Source organism: Triticum aestivum, chromosome 5B (genome assembly GCF_018294505.1).
Source record: "Triticum aestivum cultivar Chinese Spring chromosome 5B, IWGSC CS RefSeq v2.1, whole genome shotgun sequence".
In the NCBI taxonomy this organism is placed as follows: domain Eukaryota; kingdom Viridiplantae; phylum Streptophyta; class Magnoliopsida; order Poales; family Poaceae; genus Triticum; species Triticum aestivum.
Window position 1 is genome coordinate 553860243 of NC_057807.1, and position 17655 is coordinate 553877897.

General features: G+C 51.0%; 1 protein-coding gene across 1 annotated transcript; it reads left to right on the top strand.

Moving 5' to 3' along the window:
- The first annotated feature begins 218 nt into the window (after positions 1-218).
- On the top strand, positions 219-930 carry LOC123116900 (SKP1-like protein 4). Its single transcript, XM_044537772.1, has one exon. The coding sequence runs from the start codon at positions 327-329 to the stop codon at positions 813-815; it is 489 nt and encodes a 162-aa protein (XP_044393707.1). The 5' UTR covers positions 219-326; the 3' UTR covers positions 816-930.
- The last annotated feature ends 16725 nt before the right edge of the window (positions 931-17655 follow it).

Consider the following 17655-nt stretch of genomic DNA (forward strand, 5'->3'; position numbering starts at 1 on the left):
GTACGGTTTGTTAAAAAAAATAGTGAGAGTTACAAAATAAGTAATAAATGTACAGGATTTACGTGGGCCGGTCGCATGGACATTGTTGTTGCGGGCTGCAGATCGACAAGTAACCTCTTAATAATCCTCCTATTGCGCAACCTGAGATCCCTCAGAAAAGAAAAAACGCAACCTGAGTTGGGTCGGTTTCTCTAAAACAAAACCTGAGTTGGAGTCGGCGGCGGCCCGAGTAGTCCGACCCAAAGTCCTCGACGATCGTCTCCCTGTGCTCGCATATAAATACGCAGCGGCCGCCGATCGCAGAACCGAAGCGAGAGAGATCGAAGATGACGACGAAGATGGTCCGCCTGCGCAGCTCGGACGGTCAGGAGCTCGAGGTGATGGAGGAGGCGATCGCCGCCGCGTCTAAGACGATCAAGGACGCGCTGGAGAAGGGCGGCGCCGCCGACGACGCCATCCCGGTCCCCGACGTCACCGGCCGAGTCCTCTCCCGCGTCCTCGAGTACGTCAGCAGGCACTTCTCCGACCCGGCCGCGGCCGCCGACCCGTTCGACTACATCCCCAACTTCGACAACCCGCTCAAGGCCTTCGACGACGCCTTCGTCCAGGTCGACCAGGACACGCTCTTCGACCTCATCCACGCGGCCGAGTGCCTCGACATTGAGGGGCTGATGGACCTGGCGTGTAAGACGGTGGCGGACCAGATGAGGGGCAAGACCATCGAGGAGATCCGCAAAAAGTTCCACGTCGTCAACGACTACACCGCACGGGAGGAGGAGGACGTCCGCAAGGAGAACGCGTGGGCGTTCGAGTAGTCATCGGTCTTACTATAGTTCAAAGCTGTTCATTAGGATGATCGATCGATCTCGATCCACATTACTGTGTTCTGCCCTTGTGTTCGCCATGTTAGTGTACTAATCTTGATACTCAGACTCGTCTTTGCCGCTAAATATGCACACTCTTATACCCACAATGAACCCTCGGCAATAAACCCAGCATAAAGAAATTACATACTTATTGTTCTAATTCGAGGTCACCCTTGATATACTCTTCTTATGTTTTTAGACCACTTCTGCCTATTTTTTACTTTGAAAGACCAGATTGGCATGTTCGGCCATACATAAGTACTCCCTTTTCCGCCTCGAGCCCTCGACCAATCCTCAGAGCAAAGGGATGAACAGATTCTTGAGGTCTGGTTCATTGAGGTCAGCATCACATGAGACCTTTAGCACTTCCTTAGTTCCTTTCATGGCCGCCCAAGATATGGGCTTGTGGTTTAGGGTGAATATAATTGACCAGTAGCCAGTTTGCAATTGTCCGGACTTAGTAAAGGTTGTCGCAACGCCTCTGATAGGATAGTGGACTTACCGCAACGCCATTTTCTGCCTCATACAACTTGGGTCAAGGACTAGGGAAATTGAGGAGAATTCCCTATTAGTTGAATTCCTCCCAAAGGTTGGATAATATATTTTCAGACTAGAGGTTGGAAAGCTAGCGGCTAATATAGCAGGACAGCACAGAGACTATGCTACGTCACCTGACATAGGAATATTGTTTATATGTCACTTGTGCATGAATCATATTTGGAAACTGAAGCCAGATTGCAATGGAATAAAAAGTGTTCTTAAATCTTTCTTGTGATATTAGGAGAGTGGTCTTAACAAAATACAAGCGCATATGACAATGGAGTAAAAAAAATGTCTTCTATTGTGAGAAAGACAAAAAAAATACATCAAATTTTTGTCTTATCTTTTTGCCACTCTTGTATGACTACAATTCATGTTGCTTTTGAGCCACGTCCGTCCACGAACATTATGAATATGTTCTACAAGTGGTTAGGTGGGATCCAACCTAGACTTAAGGCTCAAATTCGAGTGGGATATGAGCATTATGTTGGCCAATATGAAATTGTCGTATTTTTTTTTACCGGGATTGGAGTTTCCCTTTCTTTTGGAGATTATCTACAAGGCTATCCACTGAATTTGTATGTGGTCACTTCAACTTGAGGATGCTCAGGAGTCCTTGGCTTGTAACCATTTGGAGATGGTATCATAGGCTTTGTTCAATTAATATAGATGGCGGTCTAGCAATAACATTAGTGATGCTTGAGTGCATCGTGTAAGCTTTGCTGCCTTTGTTTTTGCCTTGTGCCCGAATTGTATAACTTTATGTAGGATTTGTTTCTTCAAAATAAATGATGAATGTTTTCTTTAATCGATGGAGAGTTCAGACGATTACACTCTAAAAAAAAGAAAAAGCATAACCATGATGTACGTACATCTAAGTTGTACCCTAAATTTATCAGCTCATTGGTCTTGGTTGACATGTTATTTGAATTTTTAAACATTAAGTTGATCTTTTGATCTTTAACATCGGGAAGCAATAATTTACTTCAAAAATTACATGAACTAACATTCACGCTAATCACCAATCTATCAAGAGTGACAATTAGGAAGGCAGGATAAGCCTAATGGCAGATATCTCGGTGCCATGGCCGATAACGGGGAAATCTCGGGCCTAGGGTCAATGACCCCGTCCTCGAGCGATCCGCGGGTGAATGATGCCTTCCTCCATGGTCTGCAATCCCGACACAAGGCGGCTGAGTGTTGCCTCATCTGCAGACATGCAAGGAACAACACCACCATCGTGTTGGTCAATGGAGGAGCAACACCACCATCGTGTTGGTCAATGGAGGAGCGACACCACCATTGTTCCGCACGGGACTGTTTTGAATTCAACTGTTTAATGCTATGGTTAGATTTATCTTAATTACTTCTCTTATAGTTGCAGATGCTTGCATGAAGAGTATGATCATAAGTAGGTATTTATTCAAGTTATGACACTTACCAAAGCAATTAACGACAACTTAATGAATCATGGTGAAAGTAACTTGGCGAGATTCCCATGTGTTCACAAGAGCGTTTTAGCCATTATAAGAAACACCTCTAGCTTGTCCTTAGCATACATAAGGATTGGCCCACTTGTTGCACCTATTTACTTTTGTTACAAATTATCTTGCTATCAAACTATCTATCAAAACTATCTTTATAACACTCGCAGTCGCAGTGAAACCTTGCTGAAAACTATTTGTCAATTCTTCTGCTCCCCGTTGGGTTCGACAGTCTTACTTATCAAAACGACTATGATTGATCACCTATACTTGTGGGTCATCTGGTCGCTTGTAGGTGGAGGCAGCGTACTCAGGGTTGCTTGTCTACATGCTCCGAGCCAGCTCCGCACTCAACCCCTAGACCTAGGATCACTACTAGGGAAAACCCTAGTAGTAGCGCGGGTTTTAACGCTGTCAGTAGCGTGGGCTGCCGCGCTACTAATAAGGCGCTACCGCTAACAGATAGTAGTAGCGCGTGCTGCTCCTGCACTACTACTATTGACTATATCAGTAGCGATTTCACAACATGCGCTACTAATAGGTAGCTGTAGCGCTTTTCTTTGCCCGCGCTACTGATGTATCTTTCAACATTTTTCCCAGCACCCCGTTTCAATAAACTGCAATTTCACATATACCAGATAACAATATCATTAAGCATTATAGGTACTCATATATAGTCAACATGCATCATCACACACATATATGGTTCATACAGTAGCATATATGATAAGCAGTACTAGCTAGGTAGGCATACAACATACAGGAGTCTACTAGGGGTAGTCATACAGCCACACACATATGTAGTTCTAGATGATATCGACGATGACCATCATCCTCAAGCCATGGCGGTGGGTGTTCCTGATAGTAATTAGGATGGTCTGTCCAACACGAAGATTCTTGCCAACGAGGAAGTTCTTCTACCCAACCGAGTTGAAGTGTGTGCGACCGTCCGTGTCCACACAGTAGGCAAAGGTGTTGACGGAGCCCCTTTGAAAGGATCGAGAAGAGGTGTCTAGATGAGGGGTGATTAGACCCTCAACAAATAAAGTTGTCAGTTTTTAAGTTTTTCAAGTTGAGGTGATAGATTAACACAATTTCAAGCATGCACAATACAAATCAAGCAAGTATGCAAAGATTATATGAACAACGGAAATTAAAGCATGCAATTTGCAAGAAAGTAAAGGGATGGGATTGGAGTGTGCAAACGCAATTGGAGACACGGATGTTTTTGGCGTGGTTCCGATAGGTGGTGCTATCGTACATCCACGTTGATGGAGACTTCAACCCATAAAGGGTAACGGTTGCGCGAGTCCATATAGGGCTCCACCCACGAAGGGTCCACGAAGAAACAACCTTGTCTATCCCACCGTGGCCATCGCCCACGAAGGACTTGCCTCACTAGGGTAGATCTTCACAAAGTAGGCGATCTCCTTGCCCTTACAAACTCCTTGGTTCAACTCCACAATCTTGTCGGAGGCTCCCAAGTGACACCTAACCAATCTAGGAGACACCACTCTCCAAAAGGTAATAGATGGTGTGTTGATGATGAACTCCTTGCTCTTGTGCTTCAAATGATAGTCTCCCCAACACTCAACTCTCTCTCATAGGATTGGATTTGGTGGAAAGATGATTTGAGTGGAAATCAACTTGGGGAAGGCTAGAGATCAAGATTCATATGGTTGGATTGGAATATCTTGGTCTCAACACATGAGTAGGTGGTTCTCTCTCAGAAAATGAGTAGTGGAAGTGTAGGCACGTTCTGATGGCTTCCCTCACGAATGAGGAGAGGGTGGAGGGGTATATATAGCCTCCACACAAAATCTAACAATTACACACAATTTACCAAACTCGGTGGGACCGAATCAGAAAACTCGGTTAGACCGATTTAGTTCATAATGTGACCGTTAGGAATTTCGGTGGGACCGACATGTCAACTAGGTGGGACCGATATCATTAGGGTTAGGGCATAACATAATCTCGGTGAGACCGATTACACAAACTCGGTGGGACCGACTTTGGTAATAAGCTAACCAGAGAGTTGGTCAGGCAAACTCGGTGTGACCGATTTGCTCATCTCGGTGGGACCGAAACGTTACAAAAGGGAAATAGGGAGATTGCATTGTGAACTCAGTGTGAACGATTGGTTCATCTCGGTTGGACTGAAACGTTTTGAAGGGAAACAGAGAGTTTGGAATCCCATCTCGGTGAGACCGAGATCCCTATCGGTTAGACCGAAGTGACTAGGGTTTCTGGCAGTGGCTATGTCAAATGAACTCGGTGGCGCCGAATGGATCAAATCGGTGGGGCCGAGTTTGACTTTTGGTTTGGGACATATGTGGATATGAGAAAGTGGTTGAGGGCTTTGGAGCATATCACTAAGCACTTTGAGCAAGCAAGCCATTAAGCAACACCTCATCCCCTTTTAATAGTATTGGCTTTCCTATGGACTCAATGTGATCTTGGATCACTAAAAGTAAAATGTAGAGTCTTGAGCTTTGACCTTGAGCCAATCCTTTGTCCTTAGCATCTTGAAGGGGTTCCACATCCTCTTGTCCATGCCACTCCACTGTTGGACTTATCTGAAATATACTAGATAAAAGTATTAGTCCAGCAAGAGATATGTTGACATAAATTACCAAAATCACCGAGGGAGCACTTGTGCTTTCAATCTCCCCCTTTTTGGTAATTGATGACAACATACATCAAAGCTTTTAGATAAAGATATAGAGAAGGGCAAGTAAAGCTTTGGAAGGACATGTAACATGCATAGGCTCCCCCTACATGTATGCAATCATGTGAATATGGGACATAAGAGCATGTGAGTGCATAATCATGACAAAGCAAGCAATGAGTTACATGTATCTTGGCTATATGCATTAGAGCAAATGATGTGAATTAAGAGAATGTACCGTCATCCTCATGAGTCCTTCTTGTAAACAATATGTACATCAGCAAGAGATCCTCATGCACATGAGTGTGATGCATATACTTACCTTGTGGTCTTGAGCTAGCTTTGGAAGAGATGAACCTGAGTAAACAAGGTTAGACAACATAGAAATATCTACTTAACAAAGCAATCAGCAAACCAGAAGAGTACCAAGATTGGGATGACATGTAGAGAGTGAGTACTAGGTACTCTATTTGAGTGTAGACATGTTCCCAAAGGTAAAGATATGCAATGAATTCAAAGATTTTCTTCCATTAGATGTCTTGCTCCCCCTGAATCTTGCATGGGATACTGGGAGAAGATAAGGAATAAAAAATCAGAACAAAGCAAACACACAAACAACATGAACATGTCTTTCCCCTCTAAAAGACATGTCGGGGGGATGAACCCCGGGCAGGCAACAGAACCCGGATCTATTTCAAAAACAGCGGGGCCTGCATCACCCCGCAAACCGGCGTGTGCCAGGCCGGGTCGCTCGACCTGGCAAGGATCGCAACCCGGCCAAGACCCTCGACTCGGCAAGGTACATCAACCCGACCGCAGCAGCTGGCGCAAGGCAATTCAACCCGATGCAACCGTGGCTTCCCAACAAGCCAACCCACCCGTGGCGTCCACGGCAACCCAGCCACGGGTCAGCTCCCGTCCCATCCAGGCCGTACGATGGGATGAGACCTTAATCACCGATGACCAAGACTATAGTGCTCCCGCCCATGCCCGTGGTCAGCCGGAGCGTGGCAACAGTGCCCCTTACCTACCCGCTGACCAGGGCTGGCACGGCAACAGTGTTCCCACCCTCACCGCTGACGACAACAAGCGGCGGCCTGACGGAGAACACTGTGCACGGCTCGACTCGGCCACGCCATGACGATCGACAAGACGGCGCACAGTCCCCCTAGGTACGCGGGGCCCGCACCTAGGGGAACCCGGCGAACCTCATGCCCACAAGCAGGACCCAGCCCGGTACCCCGGACACCGACAATACGGGCCCCCCAACTCGGCATATTACCATTGTAACCCTGGGTGGGTTGATCTATAAAAACCCCCAGGAGCCCACGCCTACAGAGGCATGCGAAGCAATACGAGATAAGCAGGCAAGAAAGAGAAACCCAGGCAAGCATAGGACTAGCCACTGCATAGCAACACTAGGGAGAAGGAGCAGCCCAAGCCTTGGCCAGCCTCCTTCCTCCCCCACACAGCTTCAGGAGCAACATTGTACTATCGACCATCCAACTAAACTCGGCACGACTAGGGGTGTTATCTCTCCGGAGAGCCCCGAACCTGGGTATGTTCGGCGTCCCGCGCCCGTGCATATCAACCTCGCCTCTGGAGCCCACCAGTGCCCTCGAGCCTCCTCCTCTCTTTAGCCATCCCTTGGTATCTGTCGGGCACCCACCACGACAGTTGGCGCCCACCGTGGGGAAGCTCGAGGAGCTGGCCGGAAGCATGCTTCGGATGGGGCCCTTATCCTACTCCGATGAGTCCGTCGCTCTGGCGGACGACGTCATCGGCGCGCTCGCCGCCTCCTTCACCGTGTTGCGCATCTCCGACACGCTCGCGGCCGACGAGTACCCCAGCGAGGTGCTCAGCTACTCCGACTCCCCGCTCTCTCTCAGCGACGGATTCACTGCCAAGGCGATGGACGCCCACATGAAGGTCTTCGTCACCGGCGATGGCGCCTCTTCCTCGTCGAGCAAGGCGAGAAGAGTCACTGAGGGAATCCCGGATTAGGGGGTGTCCGGATGACCGGACTATAACCTTTGGCCGGACTCCTGGACTATGAAGATACAAGATTGAAGACTTCGTCCCGTGTCCGGATGGGACTTTCCTTGGCGTGGAAGGCAAGCTTGGCAATACGGATATGTAGATCTCCTCCCATTGTAACCGACTCTGTGTAACCCTAGCCCTCTCCGGTGTCTATATAAACCAGAGGGTTTTAGTTCGTAGGACGAACAACAATCATACCATAGGCTAGCTTCTAGGGTTTAGCCTCTCTGATCTCGTGGTAGATCTACTCTTGTACTACCCATATCATCAATATTAATCAAGCAGGAGTAGGGTTTTACCTCCATCGAGAGGGCCCAAACCTGGGTAAAAACATCGTGTCCCTTGTCTCCTGTTACCATCCGCCTAGACGCACAGTTCGGGACCCCCTACCCGAGATCCACCGGTTTTGACACCGGCATTGGTGCTTTCATTGAGAGTTCCTCTGTGTCGTCATCTTTAGGCCCGATGGATCCTCCGATCATCACCAACGATGCGGTCCGGGATGAGACTTTTCTCCCCGGGCAGATCTTCGTATTCGGCGGCTTTGCACTGTGGGCCAATTCGCTTGGCCATCTAGAGCAGATCGAAAGCTACGCCCCTGGCCATCAGGTCAGATTTGGAAGTTTGAACTACACGGCTGACATCCGCGGAGACTTGATCTTCGACGGGTTCGAGCCACAGCCGAGCGTGCCGCACTGTCACGATGGGCATGATCTACCTCTGCCGCCGAACAATGCCCAGGAGGCTGCACTAGTGTCCGCTCTGACCCTTAGCTCAGAGCCGACTGCGCCAATCGAGGACGGGTGGTTGGACACCGCCTCGGGGGCTACAATCTCTACGGCGACCGAGCCGAACACCAGCCTTGTCCTCTGCGAAGCCCGTGACTCCAAGGTGCCGGACTCCTCCCCGGACTCCGAACCTTCCGCGCCCCTGCCGATCGAATCCAATTGGGCGCCGATCATGGAGTTCGCCGCCGCGGACATCTCTCAACACTCGCCCTTCTGCGATATTCTGAATTCACTAAAGTCTCTCTCTTTATCAGGAGAGCCCTGGCCGGACTATGGTCAGCAAGGATGGGATGCGGATGACGAAGAAATTCAAAGCCCACCCACCACCCACTTCATAGCCATTGTCGATGATTTAATAGACATGCTCGACTTCGACTCCGAAGACATCGACGGTATGGACAACGATGTAGGAGACGAACAGGAACCAGCGCCTATAGGGCACTGGACAACCACCTCATCTCACGATGTATACATGGTGGACACACTTAAAAGCCCTGTTCAAGAATTCATCCGATTAACCAGTTAACTTGCCGATTAATACCTACTCATAGGGCCACCGAGTAGCCGATTAACTGATTAATCGCCTGAGTAATTGATTAAATGGCCGATTAACTTGCCGATTAGCCTATTAACCCCCTACTCGTCAACCAACCGAGCAGCTACCAGTTAATGATTTCCTCAACAATGCTTAAAAGAAACGACGATGAGGAACAAAGGGACGCGACGAGGGATCGTTCCCTCGAAAAGCAGTCAAAGCGGCGGCGTAAGCGCCGCTCCAAACCCCACCTCGACAGAGACAGTAGCCATACAAACCCAGCCACAGAGCAGGGCGAACCGGCGGACGACGAACATGCCATCAAGCAACCGTCTGAACAGGGCAACTTGGATAAACAAACCGAACAACCCGTCCTTGGCGAAGATAATAGTCCGGACGACCTCACGCCGGACAAGTTGCTGGAGCAGAAGAACCTCCACAAAAGGCTCGTCGCCACTGCGCGTAGCCTGAAAAAGCAGAAGCGGAAGCTCAAAACAGCGGAAGAGGCACTCAGAATTAGATGGGCAAAGTACTCAACACCGCAGACAAATACGGCGACAGTCGCCACACAAAGAGCTATCCGAAGCGAAAATTACTGCCGGAATTTGATGAGGAGGCCTTAGAGCCCCCGCAATCAAAAAATAAGGAAGCCACACCCAGTCGGATAAACAACCCCATGGCCAACATAGAGCGGCAAATGGCGCCGCACACAAGCTGGCACGCGATCCACACAAGGATTTGCATCAAAAAGACGGCCCAGCCAGATCTATCTACGGGCCAAGAAAGCAAGCTCTAGTAAGCAATGCAAGCAACAAGTAACCGAACATCACGGCACACCCAAATATAGGGGTGTCGCACACCCCCTATGTTTCACCGATGAGGTGCTGGACCATGAATTTCCAGCGAGATTCAAGCTCGTAAACATAGAGGCATACGACAGAACAACAGGCCCTGGAGTCTGGATTGAGGATTATATCCTCCACATACACATGGCTAGAGGAGATGACCTCCACGCCATAAAATACTTACCCCTCAAGCTCAAAGGGCCAGCCCGACATTGGCTTAAAAGCCTTCCCGAAAACACCATCGGAAGTTGGGAAGAGCTCGAGGAGGCTTTTCGGGCAAATTTTCAAGGGACCTATGTCCGACCTCCGAATGCAGACGATCTAAGTCATATAACTCAACAACCCGGAGAGTCAGCCCGGAAACTCTGGAACAGATTTCTTACTAAAAAGAACCAGATAGTCGACTGTCCGGACGCTGAAGCCTTAGCAGCTTTCAAACACAGCGTTCGAGACGAATGGCTCGCCAGACACCTCGGCCAAGAAAAGCCAAGAACAATGGCCGCATTAACAAGCCTCATGACCCGCTTTTGCGCAGGAGAGGATAGCTGGTTGGCAAGAAGCAGTACCAACGACCCAAGTACATCAGAAGTTAGGGATGGAAATGGGAAACCGCGACGCGGCAAGGACCAGCGCCGGACCAAGGGAAATAGCCCGAAGAGCACGTCAATCAATGCCAGATTCAAAAGCTCTCGGCAGAATCAGAAAAAGCTGCCCCTCAAGGATAACAGGGACGAGCTATCTAACCTCAACAAAATCTTGGACAAAATATGCCAAATCCACAGTACTCCCGGGAAGCCTGCAAACCATACCCACAGAGATTGTTGGGTCTTCAAGCAATCCGGCAAACTCAACGCCGAACACAAGGGGCTCGACATACCAAGTGAGGACGAGGACGAACCCCACAAGCAGAGCACCGGAGAACAAAAGAAGTTCCCACAAGAAGTCAAAACAGTAAACTCACTTCACGTGACAAAAGGGAAAAACAGAGTGGCGCCTATAGAGATACGTGCCATACGGCCTGTCCCAAAGGAGTCCCGCCACTGGTTGTTAAAACCAATCACCTTCGACCATCAGGATTACTCTAGAAGTATCCAGAACGCAGGCTGGACTGCCTTGATATTAGATTCGATAATCGACGGACTCCACTTTACACAAGTCCTAATGGACGACGGCAGTGGTCTAAACCTGCTATATCAGGACACAATCCGCAAAATGGGGATAAACCCAACAAAAATTCGCCATGACAACACTTCCTTCCAAGGGGTAACGCCAGGCCCAGATACCCATTGTACGGGTTCTCTCCTGTTAGAAGTTATGTTCGGCTCCCCCGACAACTTCCACCGCGAAAAGCTAACCTTCCACATCGCCCCATTTACAAGTAGCTATCAAGCACTACTGGGACGCGAAGCTTTCGCCCGCTTTAATGCAATACCGCATTATGCATCCCTTACGCTTAAAATGCCCGGTCCGCGAGGCATCATCTCATTAAAGGGAAATCTCGAGTGTTCCTCGAGCGCGGAAGACTGTGCGGCTGCCTTGACAGCCACACACTAAACCGGCTTCACCAATCAAAGCACCTAAACAGGTCATTCAGACCCCAGACATGGCTAGACGAGTCCGGCATAAACATACAAGGGCTTACTAGCCGCATACCCCCATACAAGGGGCTCCGCGCGTGTACAACAAGAGATAATAAAGCTCAATTTTACCCATTTTCTGAACTATACTTTGTTTGTTTAATATAATATAGATTTTCGCATGATCTTTTTAAACTAAGTTCCTCTCTTTTACAGATGAACACCGTGCTACACCCATCCAGGATACGGCACAACGGAGACACAGGCGCAGACGTGCAGTAGGGACCCGTTCAAAGGATTCTTTTCAGATTAAGACCCTACGTAAACCTTTTTCACTGTCTCTTGTTGATACACATCCCCCGGTTTCTTGTTATAACCAAGGAGGAGGCTGGCGTGTTAGCATGTGGCCACGTCAGAATTTTGCGCGTACCTGGACACCAGGGGCTTCTTACCAAGGGCGTTGTTCAGCCCGTTTTCATAAAGACCGAATACCTTAGGGAGTGTTCGGCGTCGCGAGTTTGGCCTTATATGCATCAGCTCCGAATCATGTCTTTGGTCAAATGTTGGGTTTGCCCGACTCCTGTGTTTTGCTGCCTTACGTTCCGCTCTATCGGCTAAGGCGGCACCAGGAGAACTACTGCGATTGTGCCCCAGTTCGGCCAGGCGAGCACCTCAGTAGAAAAAGCCGAAAACTGTCTGTCATGATATAGCGTGAGACTGGTCAACCACTCGATGACCCACCGGAATCTTTACAATTCCTCCGCATTAACAAAGGGTCGTTTACCGGCCAGGCGCACACGCACCCCGAATTCGGGTGAGCGCGGTGCCCCTAGGGGCTATATAGTAGCCCCACTGTCAAACTCCTATGGCTAAGTGAAAGTGATAAAGCATTATAGTCCGGTTGCCTAGTTCGCTGCATTGTCACCTCCTTAATAGGACCAAGACATTGGATCAAGTGTGAAAATGCGCCTTCTGCGAACACCCCCGCATTATATGCGTGGGGGCTGAAGCCGAAGACTGCCATCTTTCAGGTTATATACACATATACATTAACGGCCACACAGGAGGTATTCTAATTCTTGAAGGCACAAGTATAAAAAGCTTTTATATTCCATCGTAACATTGTTTTACAATAATACATGTTACTCGAACATAACATCCTTCGAGCACTACGACTCTATTAAATGAGCGCCCTGCAGAACTTCCTGAAAATAGTGCTCGGCAGGTACTCGGCTCTTGTCTGAATCTTGCGATGCAACATCAATGGCCTTCATCTCCGCCCAGTATGTCTTCACACAGGCAAGAGCCATCTGCGCACCCTCTATGTATGCTGACCTCTTCATTGCATTAATATGCGGCACCGCACCAAGGAACTGCTGCACCAAGCTAAAATAACTCTTCGGCTCGGGCCTTTTCGGCCACAGATGACTCATGACATACTTCATGGCGAGTCTGGATAACCTATTCAGCTCTGCCCATGCGGCCAAACGATCGGTTAATGGAAGTTGGCGCTCTGGATTGTGGAACTGCGACCAAAAAAGCTTTTCCACTTCGTGGTCCTTTTGATCGCGGAAGTGTTCGGCCGCGTCCGCGGCACTCGCCGCCAAGTCCAGATAAGTGTTCGACGCACTCCACTGCCGGTCCAACGGAGCATATTTAGGATCCCCGAACTTCATCCGCAGCATAAAGGGCTTTCCAGCCGTGATATCTCCGGCCTGACGTAGCTCCTCCTTCATAGCTCTCATCGCAGAGCGAGTATCCTTGGCCTCGGTAGTGACCTTCTCTAGGTCCTTCTGTGCCACCCGACCTTCTTTTTCAAGAAGCTTGCAGCGGTCGGCAGCATTCTTCAACTTTACAGCCATCTCGGCCATTTCCTTCTTGCTTTGGCAGTGAGCAGCCTGTTTGGCTTTCAGCTCTTTAGCCGCCTTTAAGGCAGCCACATCACTTTTCCTGGCCTGCTCCTTGGCTCGGGCAAGTTCCGCCCAAAGGTTCTCCATGGCAGCGGCACCATCTGCATCAAGCACACATGTTGTAAGGTACGGGCATCAAGCTCCTCTTACCAGGTGTCTTCGAAGAAATTACATACCTTGTGCCTCGTCCAACCGCTTGTTGACAAGCGCGATGTCGGCATCTGCCACGTCAAGTTGCCGCTTTAGCTCGGCAAATTCATCAGTCCGGCTAGCCACCGGACACTTCGCCACCTACATAGAAAAGGTGACAAATTATACCTGGGATTATGATCCTCGGCGCGCCGTCATTTTTTGCAACGCACAGAGTCTTAGGGGATACTATCTATACAGGGCGCATCTTATATATGCGGATCTGTCAAAAGGTACATCATTTCGTGTACCTCAAAACCTGTTAGTAAACTCCTGACGGCCTCGTATAACCCGCTCTCCGCGGATGAAACCCTTCTAATCACCGTATCCATCAATGCACGGTGTTCTTCTGAGATAGACGCTCGCCCGAGCAGATCCTTCAGCTCCTCCGACCGTGCACCAGACGGTGCCGGACTCGTCCGATGGCCTTTTTCGAAGGCCGGACTCGGAGGGCCTTGGGGGGCCATATGACTGCCTTCTGGCCCTGCCGGATTCAGAGAAACCCTCCATGACGACACCTCAGGGTCGCCCGCCTCGCAAGGCGGTACGACAGGGGGAGGCATTCCGCTCTCCATCATCTCCGGACGAAGTTCCCCTGAAGATGAGCTCTGCTGAGAAGGGCTGAGATCCGAACTACAAGGTAAAACTTCGGTTATCTTCCTCAAAAATAGAACAAGGATGTCTCTCATTTTAAAACCCCCCTCTTTACTTACGGCTCGGTGGAGAGCTGATCCCCTTGGGGGCGCAATGCGACCGAGGCACCCCTCGGCACCGGACCCTCTGACGAAGATTTCTTCCCCCGCTTTGAGACCATGGCCTCCGGGTCTTCAGAGGTGATCCTCTTCTTCCCCTGGTTAGAGGAATTCTCGATTCCTCCTTTCCCGACAGCCTCCTTCGGGGAGGCAGTAGCTTCCTTGTTCCCCTCTTCGCCTTCTTCCGAAGGCGCAACCTCCAGCATCCTGGTTAACATGGGATCCGGCGTAGCCTCAGGGAGGGGGGCCAGACACCTGATTAGCTTTGCTTTCACTATCCACTCTTGTTTAAGGGACATCTCTTTTAAGGGCAATTTTATGATAAATATACAGATAACGTGTCCGGGTACAGGGCTACTTACTTGAGTATCCGGGCGATTGCAGCTCAGACCTGCGTCCTCGGACGAGTCCGGACACATTGCTTGTGATCCGAAGAACAATTTGTACATCTCCATGGGCGTCACGCCCATAAAATGTTGGACGGCTCGTGGTCCTTCCGGATTAAACTCCCACATGCGGAGGGGCGACGCTTGCAGGGCAGGATGCGGCGAATCAACATAACCTGCTCACTACGGCCAGATTGATATATCTTTCTAGGAGATCTCGAACGCGGCCCTGCAACAAAGGCACGTCCTTGGACGGCCCCGAGTTAAGCCCTTTATTGACCCATGACGCTAACAGTGGTTGGGGACCCGAGCGAAAGGCAGGTGGCGCCACCCATTTGGTGCCCCTGGGAGCTGTGATATAAAACTACTCTCGTTGCCATAAGCTGAACTCCTCTTGAAAAGAGCCCTCGGGCCATGGAGCGTCGGCATTCTTGCTTATAACGGCACCTCTGCACTCTGCGTGCTGCCCCTCCATCATCTTCGACTCTACTTTGAAGGTCTTAAGCCACAATCCGAAGTGAGGAGTAATACGAAGGAAGGCCTCACACACGACAATGAACAACGAGATATGGAGGACGGACTCCGGAGTTAAGTTGTGAAATTCCATCCCGTAATAAAACATGAGCCCCCTCGGGGTCCGTCGGGAAGCCTAGCCCCCGAAGGAAGTGAGACGCGAACGCCACGCTCTCACCAGGCTTGGGAGTGGGAATAACCTGCCCTTGAGCATACAGCCTATGCGAGATTTCGCCGGTTAGATACCTGACATCTCTTAGCTTTAGCACGTCTTCTTCCATAATGGAGGAAGGCATCCACCGGCCTTGAAGGCCGGAGACGGACATCATCGAAGGTCCGAAGCACCTGAATCTGGAGCTTTGGGTGTTGGAACTCAAGGTGAGAGGCGGATTTGATTGAGATTGAAAGAAAGGAGTCAAGCCTTGGTCTCTTTATAAAGAGGTTGAATACCAAGAGCCCTCCTCGTGACCGTTTGGGACTCGCCTTTGATTGAGGAGACATACCAACAGGCACGATTGGGTTACCCACGCCCATATTGGTGAGAACCCCGGAATAAGGGGACATGATCTCTGCTTTGACAAGACGTGCCAAGGAAACCGCCTCACTAAACGTGCTGAGGTGGGACAGTAAAACGATTCGAATAAAGGCTTGGTCGTGGCGTGATGTCACGCTGCAGAATACGTCAGCAGATTAGATTTGCGCAAATATTATTCTCTCTACGGTGGTATGTGGAACTTGTTTTGCAGAGCCAGACACTATCCTTGTGTTCAAAATCTTCTATGGAGTATTCAGAGGAGGAACCCGCCTTGCAATGTCGAAGACAAATCTGCGCGCCGGACTCGTCGTCATTGAAGGCTGGTTCAGGGGCTACTGAGGGAGTCCCGGATTAGGGGGTGTCCGGATGACCGGACTATAACATTTGGCCGGACTCCTGGACTATGAAGATACAAGATTGAAGACTTCGTCCCGTGTCCGGATGGGACTTTCCTTGGCATGGAAGGCAAGCTTGGCAATACGGATATGTAGATCTCCTCCCATTGTAACTGACTCTGTGTAACCCTAGCCCTCTCCGGTGTCTATATAAACCAGAGGGTTTTAGTCCGTAGGACGAACAACAATCATACCATAGGCTAGCTTCTAGGGTTTAGCCTCTCTGATCTCGTGGTAGATCTACTCTTGTACTACCCATATCATCAATATTAATCAAGCAGGAGTAGGGTTTTACCTCCATCGAGAGGGCCCGAACCTGGGTAAAAACGTCGTGTCCCTTGTCTCCTGTTACCATCCGCCTAGACGCACAGTTCGGGACCCCCTACCCGAGATCCGCCGGTTTTGACACCGACAGTCGCCGAAACCGCGACCGCCACGGCATGGACGGAGCCGTCCGACCCACTGCGCGCCGCGATGCAGAGCCTCCGCATCCCCATCGGCACCGACGTCAACGCCACCAACGTCGCTGAAGCCCGAACCCAACTCGAGGACAGGCGCTAGCAGATGCTGGACCTGTCCGAGACGCTGGCCGCCACCAGACGTCGCCTGGAAGCTGCTCAGATGGAGCACGACGCCGCCCACGGATTCACGCCCGCCGCGGCCGAGCCGAGCCGGGCCGCCGATACTCGCGCCCGGGGAGGAGCGATCGGCCGGGCCTTCGGCACCGTCCGGACCGTCTACGAGACCCCAGCCAAGAACATGCGCGCTGCGGAGGCAGCCGCAGTCGGCCTCGACCAACTCACGGGCGAGGAACTCAAGGAGCACATTGGGCGGATGCGCGAGCTCCTCCACGCCGCCAACACCCAACAGGATCGCCTCAACCAGCTTGCCAAGCCGGCCGGGTCCGGCTCCGCCCGCCTTGGCGGGCCCGGTGAACTCCTGCACACGGCCTCCTCGCCGCCCGGCGAGGCGCACTCTGGCCAAGCCCGGACCCGGTGCAACCCGGCCGGCACCGCCGCCGACGCTCTAGGCAACGAGCCTGCCACAGAGACCCATCACGGACCCGGCCAGCACGGCCGGCATCCGGCTCCAGCCGACTCGGCCCCTCGGGGCCTGGCCGCCAGTCGACTCGGCCCGCGCGCCATCGACGATGCCGACGCGCGCCACCGCCTCGATCAGCTCGCTCGCTCCCTGGAGGTGGAGGAGAGCAGCGCTATCGGGCTGGCGTGCTTCGGCCCACGCATCCCAGAGGAGCCCTTCCCCAAGGGGTTCGTGCTTCCCCGCGACACCCCCAAGTACAATGGGACCGTGAAGCCAGAAGACTGGCTCACCGACTACACCACGGCCATTGGCATCACCGGTGCCAATCATCGTCTCGCCGTGCGCTACGCACTACTCATGCTCCAAGAATCGGCTCGCACATGGTTGAATAGCCTGCCGATGGGAAGCATCAACGCATGGGTCGATTTCGAGGAAGCATTTGTCCGCAACTTCACGGGGACGTACAAGCGGCCCGGTCGCCCCAGCCAACTCGCCATGTGCGTGCAGGGGCCGACGGAGACCGACCGCGAGTACCTCGCACGTTGGACCGAGCTCCGGAACAGCAGCGAGGGCGTCCATGAAGTCCAA

Excerpts from the sequence above, each read along its gene's own strand:
- LOC123116900 (XM_044537772.1), top strand. The coding sequence starts at position 327 with ATGACGACGAAGATGGTCCGCCTGCGCAGCTCGGACGGTCAGGAGCTC.